Source organism: Arvicola amphibius, chromosome X, assembly GCF_903992535.2.
Source record: "Arvicola amphibius chromosome X, mArvAmp1.2, whole genome shotgun sequence".
Lineage (NCBI taxonomy): Eukaryota > Metazoa > Chordata > Mammalia > Rodentia > Cricetidae > Arvicola > Arvicola amphibius.
Genome location: NC_052065.1, coordinates 122272453 through 122281487, shown reverse-complemented (window position 1 = coordinate 122281487; position 9035 = coordinate 122272453). Strand labels below are relative to the sequence as shown.

At 41.5% G+C, this 9035-nt stretch overlaps 1 protein-coding gene across 1 annotated transcript; it reads left to right on the top strand.

The window, feature by feature from the left end:
- Positions 1-5878: 5878 nt before the first annotated feature.
- On the top strand, positions 5879-6307 carry LOC119805553 (spindle and kinetochore-associated protein 2-like). The gene is given in 2 exon segments (XM_038317517.1): positions 5879-6060; positions 6062-6307. Coding segments are annotated over 2 exon segments (363 nt in total). The 3' UTR covers positions 6243-6307.
- The last annotated feature ends 2728 nt before the right edge of the window (positions 6308-9035 follow it).

The window sequence follows — 9035 nt, the reverse complement described above, 5'->3', positions numbered from 1 at the left end:
TTTCAAATGAAAAACAAACCCCTCTTCAAAAAAAATGTCTGTATTACATTTGCTGATGGTTCCGTTTCAGAAGTTCAGAGACCTGACCTCCAAAGGAAAAGACAACAGACCCAAACAAAACCCAAAGGCATTGCTAATCGGCCATCTGCACTGATGAGGTAGGAAAATAAACGAAAGCAAAGCAAAACAAAACACAACAAAAACGCCTTAAACAAAAAACGTCTTCTTTTGAGACAGGAGGAAAACTCTGGCTTCCCAAAGCCATATCCATGTTTTCCGTATTTATGCTATGATGTGACTGGAGCCTCGAGTTCTGATAAGGGGGTGGGAGAGTCCCTTTTTAGGCTATGTGATTTAATCTGTCTCCATCACTTCCCAGAGTCTGACAGGAATCAGCTTAAAATGCCAGAACTTGACTTCAGCCAAGCACGCCCACCTCCCAAGCCACAACACCACTGTGCAGCCCTCTCCCAGGCGCGGAAACAGTCAATAAGGAAATACCATAGTTAGGTTCTTTGCAACTTGCTGGAAGTGTGTCTGGCGCTTCATTTCCTGATCACTCAGGTGGAAATTGTAAAAATAATTAAGAGCTATGACTAATCACCAAATCAAAGCAGGTTGCCCGACTCATTTGCAATTGCGCAAGGAGTTCTGTGTGCCAACAAACAAAGACTTGGGGAGTTTATTATTTAAACCAATTAAAAGCTCCAGGCAAAGTGAGGAGTCAATTTGTGGCCACGTGGTGGGAGAACAGAAGTTGGAAGAGCCTGAGGAATTTTGGGAGCAGAGCCATATGGCCAAGATCGAAATGAAGCACCCAGAATCACCAGGAATGTCTGTACAGAAAGCAATTTCAGAAGAAAAAGCATCACCTAGCAAAAACTGTCTTGCGCTCTGCATGAACTCATCCCATTCTGCTGGTGCTCCAGCCGGTCTACAAGGCCAGTAGTCTTGCCCAACAGGGAAAGAAAAATCAAACTGACTCAAATCCGATCCCTGTTCAGCAAGAGACATGGCTAAATTTCCTGTCCAGCATTTGCGCTTTTATGTATTTTAGGGCTACCTAGAGAGTTCTTAAAGGCACAGATGAAAATCGGCTGCCCTGCCCTTCTTCCCAAATGAGGTCCACAGTCCATCTGGAGAGGGCACTCACACACTTGAAGGAAACTGTGGGCCATAAAATGGAAAGTAAAGAATTAAAAACCAGAGTCATTTGGTAGCAGTTATAAAAATAAATAAATAAATACGGTAGCCCGAAGGAGGCAGTTACTTCAGCAATTTAGCTTCACAGAATGGATGTTAGTGGTTAAAGTTACTTAAAGTTCCTTTTCACACATCAGTGAGGCAGCTTCCTTTTCTCCTTTCCTTGCCTTTCTTTTTTTTTCCTTTTTTGGTGAGGGTCCACTGTATTCCAGGCTGACCTCAGACTTTCTACGGAAGTAAGGATAACGTTGAACTTTTAATCCTCTGCCTGTACCTCCTAAGTGCTCCAATTACAGGTGTGCACCTCCATGCACAGTTAGTTTCTGAGGTGCTGGAGCTGGAACCCAAGGCTTTATGCATGCTAAGTAAGCACTCAAGCAGCCGACCTATAAACCCAGGTCCCCCATCAGCTACTTGTTCACCTCCTTTTTCTTCCAGACTACTGGTCCCCTTGTTTATAACCGCTGTCTTCCATGAACCCACCTCTCCACCACACCTGCATTTTCTAGAAATCTCATTATCCTTCTATTTTCAAGGGCTCGCAATTCTAGGTCCTAGTTCCATCTCCCTCCTAGTACCCACTAAACAATGATTCTTCAATACTCCTTGGAGAAGAAGGGAGAAGACATGTACCAGTACCAGTAACCCAACTTTGAAGCTAAGTCACATGGTCATTTCCGTGCTCTACATTACTACTAATGCCCTAAGACTAAATCATTCTATACATCCACAGAGTGGCTCACGATATGCCAACAAATAAATCAAGTGAATTGAATAACAAAGAAAAACAGAGATAACTGCATTCATAAAAAAGTCTAGCTCTATCAATATTCCCAAGTTACTAAGGCATACCTGCTAGTTTATTGTAATGTGTTATCACTCTGTGGCTCCAACATTCTGCTGCTTGAACTCCACAGGGAAGAGGTCGAAGGACTCCTACTATTTTCCCTACACGTTATTCTCCTTAAACTGTCATTTGTCCTGCAGTGGGCATCTTGTCTTAATCTCATTTCATTCCTTCACGTTGGTAGCAGTAGCACAAACTAACATTTCAGATGGAGGAGACCACCCTTGAATGTTTAAGTTTTAAAAAAAATAAAGAAAGACTATAATGAAGGCCTGTGTGGTTGTTTGAACAGGAATGGCCCACACAGAATCTTGGGTTTGAAAGCTTGATACTTAGGCAGTGGTACTCTTAAGAGGTGTGCCCTTGTTGCAGGAAGTGTGTCACCGAGGGGGCAAACTTTGAGGTCTCACATGCTCAAGTTATGCCCAGTGTAGCACACAGTCTCCTGCCACCTGCAGATCAAGATGCAGACCTCTCATCTCCTTCTGTCTGCATGCCACCATGTCTGCCGGCATGCCACCATGCTTCTTGACATGACAATAATAGACTAAACCTCTGAACCTGTAAGCCAGCCCCATCCAATGTTTTCCTTTATAAGAGTTGTCATGGTCAAGTCCAAGCCAGAAAACTTTGTGGGACCAGGCACAAGTCAGGGACCTCCGAGGGAGCAGGCCCAAACCAGAGACCTCTGCAGGAGCAGGCCCAAGCTAGGGACTTCCACAGGAGCAGGCCCAAGCCAGGGACATCTGTGGGAACAGGCCTCAGCCAGTGACCTCAGCTGAAGCAGGCTCAAGGCAGGACCTCCATAGGAGCATGATTGAGCCAGCAACATCCGCCAAGACAGGCCTGAGGCAGTAGCCTCCACAGGGGCAGGGAAGGACTGAGCCAGTGACGTCCACTGGAGCAGGTCTAAGCCAGTGACCACAGCTGGAGCAGGCCAAAGGCAGTGGCCTCCACAGGAGCAAGTACAAGGGAGCAACCCCTGAGCAAGTAGGCCCCAGTCAGAGACCTCTCCTGGAGCAGGCCTGAGCCAGTGACCTCTGCCAGAACAAGCACAAGGCATCAACCTCAGTGGGAGCAGCCCCAAGCAAACAACCTCCATGGGATCAGGGCTGAACAACACCTGGGACTGCAGAGTGACCCACAAGAGTGCTGAGCGACCTCCAGAAACACCCAGTGACCTCCAGGGTGACAGGAACCATGTTCCTTACTACACCACAAGGAGTAACCATATGAGCCTTGGATTCACTGGCACCTGGAAGATTGATCACCAGAGACACATCTCTAAATACACCAATCAGAGGAAAAGAAAAATACAAAGGATGGAAGAGAGGATCTCAAGCACTGAAGATACAATAGAGGAAATAGACTCATCAGTCAAAGAAAACATTAAATCTAACAAAAGCTTAACCCAAAATATCCAGGAAATATGGGACACCATGAAAAGACCAAACCTAAGAATAATAGGGATAGAAGAAGGAGAAGTGCAACTTAAAAGCACAGAAAATCTATTCAACAAAATGATAGAAGAAACATTCCCAACCTAAAGAAAGATATGCATATGAAGATACAAGAAGCTTACAGAACACCAAATAGAATGGATCAAAAAAGTCCCCTCACCACATAAAAATCAAAACACTAAACATACAAAATAAAGAAAGAATATTAAGAGCCGCAATGGAAAAGACCAAGAAACATATAAAGGCAGACCTATAAGAATTACACATGATTTCTCATTGGAGACAATGAAAGCAAGAAAGTCCTGGTCAAGTGTTATGCAGACATTAAGAGACCACAGATGCCAGCCCAGACCACTATACCCAACAATACTTTCAATGACCATAGAAAGACAAAACAAGATATTCCATGACAGAACCAGATTTAGTCAATACCTAGCCACAAACCCAGCCCTACACAAAGTACTAGAAGGAAAACTCCAACCCAAGAAAATCAGCTGCAAAAACACATACAATAGATGATCTCACAGCAGCAAATCACAAAGAAAGGGAAAACTCACACAATAACATCACCAACAACAAAAACTAAATTAACAGGTGATAGCAACCACTGGTTGATGTGGAGAGTCTTCTGTTTGTGTTGATTTCATTTGTTAATAAAGAAACTGCCTTGGCCCATTTAATAGGCCAGCCCTTAGGTGGGTGGAGTAGAAAGAACAGGAAGAAGAAAATGAGGTAGATGGCTCAGACAGTCCAAGATGGACGCAGGTTAAGATCTCTCCTGGTAAGCGACGACCTCGTGGAGCTACACGGATTACTAAATATGGGTTAATTAGCCAATAAGAGGCTGAAACTAATGAACCAGGCAGTGTTTAAAAGAATACAGTTTCCGTGTAATTATTTCGGATGTAAAGCTAGCCGGGTGGTGGGACACAGCCCCGCCGCTCCATCTACAACTGGTCATTAATATCCCTTAATATAAATGGACTCGACTCCCCTACAAAAAGACAAAGGTTAACAGATTGGATATGAAAACAGAATCCATCCTTCTGTATACAAGGAACACACCTCAACCTCAAAGACAGACATTGCCTCAGAGTAAAGGGTATCTAGCAAAATAGACTTCAAGTGAAAATCAATCAAAAGAGACAAAGAAGGACATTTCATATTAGTCACAGGAAAAATCCATCAAGAGGAAATATCAATACTGAACATCTATGGCCCAAATACAAAGGCAACCTCATATGTTAAAAAAAAAAAACACTAAGCTGGGTGGTGGTGGCGCACACCTTTAATCCCAGCACTCGGGAGGCAGAGGCAGGTGGATCTCTGTGAGTTTGAGGTCAGCCTCATCTACAAGAGCTCATTCCAGGACAGGCTCCGAAGCCACACACACACTAATAGTGGGAGACTTCAACACCCCACTCTCACCAATGGACAGGTCTGCTAGCAGGATACAAGATTAACTCTAAAAAATCAGTAGCCCTCCTTTTCACAGATGATAAATGGGCTGAGAAAGAAATCAGAGAAACATCACCCTTCACAATAGCCACACAAATTAGAAAGAAATTGAAGAAGACACCAGAAAGTGGAATGATCTCCCATGCTCTTGGGTAGACAGAATTAACATAGTAAAAATGGCATTCTTACCAAAAGCAATCTACAGATTCAATGCGATGCCCAGCAAAATTCTTCATAGGCCTCAAAGGAATGGTACTCAACTTCATATGGAAAAGCAAAAAACCCAGGATAGCCAAAACAATCCTATAAAATAAAGGAACTTCTGGAGGCATCACAATCCCTGACTTCAAACTCTACTACAGAACTACAGTACTAAAAACAGCCTGGTATTGGCATAAGAACATACAGGAGGACCAATGGAACCAAATCGAAGACCCATATATTAATCCACACACCTACGAACACCTGATTTTTGACAAAGCAAAAATATCAAATGGAAAAAAGAAAGCATATTCAACAAATGGTGCTGGCATAACTGAATATTAACATGTAGAAGAATACATTCATATCTATCGCCATGCAAAAACTCAAGTCCAAATGGATCAAAGACCACATCCTAAATATAACCCCAGTAGCACAGACACTGAGAGAAACAATTAATAAATGGTACCTCCTGAAACTGAGAAGCTTTTGTAAAGCAAAAGACACGGTCAACAAGACAAAACAGCAGCCCACGGAATGGAAAAAGATTTTCACCAACCCCACATTGGAGAGAGGGCTGATCTCCAAAGTATACAAAAAACTCAAGAAATTGGTCATCAAAAGAACAAATAATCCAATAAAAATGGAGTACAGACCTAAACAGAGAACCCTCAACAGAGGAATCTAAAATTCCTGAAAGAGATTCAACATGGAGGCGGAGGTCGATAAGCTGGAACTGATGTTCCAGAAAGCTGATTCTGATTTGGATTACATTCAATATCGGCTGGAGTATGAAATCAAGACTAATCACCCAGATTCAGCAGAAGAGAAAAATCCAGGTGAAATTTTAAAGGAATTATCAGCAATAAAGTCTCGATATCAAGCTTTGTGGACGTTTTAAGCCACTTCCTGTTGAGCAAAAAGAGAACAAGAGCCACATTTGTGATACTCTGAGCAAGACAATGACCATGGTACAAGAACTACAAAAGCAAACAGACCTGGAGCTGACTCTACTGACTGAAGAAGAGAAAGCTGTGACAGAGCAATTAAAATCTCACATGCCAGACTTATAAAGACATGGAGTTTTAAAAAGGAACTCTAATGGAAAAAAGATCCATTCCAAAGAAATTCAGCATGATGTCGTATTAATGCTTGGTATCATTAATTCACCAAGGGGTGGGAGACTGATAAGGAAGATTGAGATTTTCTTTGAGTGTCAGAATCATATGAGAGGAAATTGTAAGAAGGGTAGATTATCATATGAATAAAAGCCAAAAGGTAAGGAAATTTAAATGCTGATGCCCACAGTTAATTTTGTGGTTACAAGTAATGAAATCCCCTAATACTATTTTTAATGTTTTCTTTTTGTATAGTTGGGATAATTTGAGATGTTTTGGGATTTTGTAAAAGAATATTCAAGTACATTTTCAATCACTATGTGAAAGGGAAAAATACTTGCATATTAAAATTACTCAGATGATATTTGTTTTTTGAGACAGGCTCTCACCGTATAGTTCTGGCTAGCCCTGGAGCTCACTAAGGAGTCCAGACTGGCATGAATCCTAGAGATACCTGCTTCTGCTTCTGAGTACTGGGGTTAAAGGCATACACTACCACACTGGGCATTGTTTCTCTCTCTCTGAGACAAGATCTTATGTATCCCAGACTGGCCTCAGAGTTGGTGTTGCCAAGGATACTCTTTTACTTTGCCACCTCCCGGCCTGTATACTCTGACCCTACACCCGAGTGCTGGAATTACTAGTGTGAGTCACCGCATCTGGTTTATGTCATGCTAGGGATCTACCTAGAGCCTTGTGCATGCTAGGCTAGCACTGTACCAGCCGAGCCACATCCTCAACCCTGTAATCTCCTTTTTGAAAATGCCCGTTAGAGAGGACAGCATATTTTTGTTGTATGTCTATGATGTCCAACATTTCACGAAACCTAACAGAATTAGTAGGCTGCTTTGTGAAAACTTGCCTTTTGTTTTTCCCCTTCTTCCCATTGCTTGCTAATAATAAATGAGCCATTTTCAAATAAATAAATAAATAAACAAGATAAAATAAAATGCCTGAAAGACACTTAAGGAAATGCTCAACATCCTTAGCTAGCAGAGAAATGAAAATCAAAACAACTCTGAGATTCCATCTTACACCTGTAAGAATGGCCAAGATCAAAAACACTGATGACAACTTATGTGGGGTAAAGGGAACATTCCTGCATTGCTGGTGAGAGTGCAAACTGGTACAGCTACTTTGGATTTCAGTGTGGTGATTTCTCAGAAAATTAGGAAACAACCTACCTCAAGATCCAGCAATACCACTTTTGGGTATATATTCAAAGGATGCTCAATCGTGCCACAAGGACAGGTGCTCAACTATGTTCATAGCAGCATTGTTTGTCATAGCTAGAACCTGGAAACAATTTAAATGCTTCTCAACCAAAGAACAGATTTTTAAAAAAATGTGGTACATTTACACAATGGAGTACTTACTATACAGCAGAAAAAAATGACATCTTGAAATTTGAGAGCAAATAGATGGATCTAGAAAACATCATATTAAGTGAGGTAACTCAGACCCAGAAAGACAAATATCACATGTACTCACTCATAAGTGGCTTTAGACATAAAGCAAAAAAGAAAAGCAGCCTACAATTCACAATCCCAGAGAACCTAGACAACAAAGAGGACCATAAGAGAGACATACATGGATCTAATGTACATAGGAGGTAGAAATGACAGGATCTCCTGAGTAAATTGGAAGAATGGGAACCAGGGGAGAGGGTAGGAAGGGAGAGGAGAAGAAGGGAGGAGAGCAGAAAAAAAAATATATTTTTCAATAAAAATTTTTTTAAAAGTAATGATAAAAAAGAACATAAAAAAGAGTTTCCATGGTCATGGTGTCTCTTCAGAGCAATAGAAACCCCCACTGTGACAGTGTGCAAGATGGCTCAGCAGGCTAAGGAGCTTGCTGCCTACTCTGACATTGTGAGTTCAGTCCCCACACCCCGCATGGTAAAAGGAGAGAACGGATTCCTGAAAGTTATAGCCACATGCACGCACACAGAGGAATGACAAGTGTGTGTGGACACACAGGCATACACACAATTAATTAACTAATTAATTAAATGAAGTTAAGGAAAATATGACAATCTAAAAAGCATAAAATTGTAAGATCTGTGAGTTCAAAGTTTTACTCTTGATAGGTGGGGCTAAGAAACCCTTCTAAATGAGATAACTTCTGAGAGCTGCTTGGCTCTCCAAAGGAACTTCCTTCCTAAACTATCAGATATGCTGAGCATTTAAGGAATATAATAAGCCAGGCAGTGGCAGCAAATATAGTAAACCAGTGTGACTGGAAATAGTATGTCCCAGATACTAATTGAACCATTTTGAGTAGATTTCAAAAGAGATGATAAAGAAATATGGTCCTGCTTAAAGTCATCCCTGGTGTGCAAGGAGATGCAGGTTTGGCATAGCCCTGCATCTGCTTAAGAGCATCAGGAGCTTGGGCTAATTTCCAAGATGAACTACCAAGAGCTGTCAAGTATGATTGGCATTAGCTACCAAACAAGCATTTCTTTGTCAGACTTCTCAGAGTTCTCTTGCCCTGGCCTTTTCTTTTTCCTGTTTTTATTATTTTTTGATTTAAATATTTTTCATGTGATATATTTTGATTATGTTCCCCTCCCCCAAGCCCAACTTCTCCTAGATCTTCCCCATCTCCGACTTTATTCTTTCTCTCCCTCCCTCTCTCTGTCTCTCCCCTTTCAAAAATTAAAAAAGACAAACATAAAAATAACCCGCAAAAAAATGGAAGTCAAAACATGCCAAAATAAGGTGAAGTAAAACAAAAGCAGAGTTT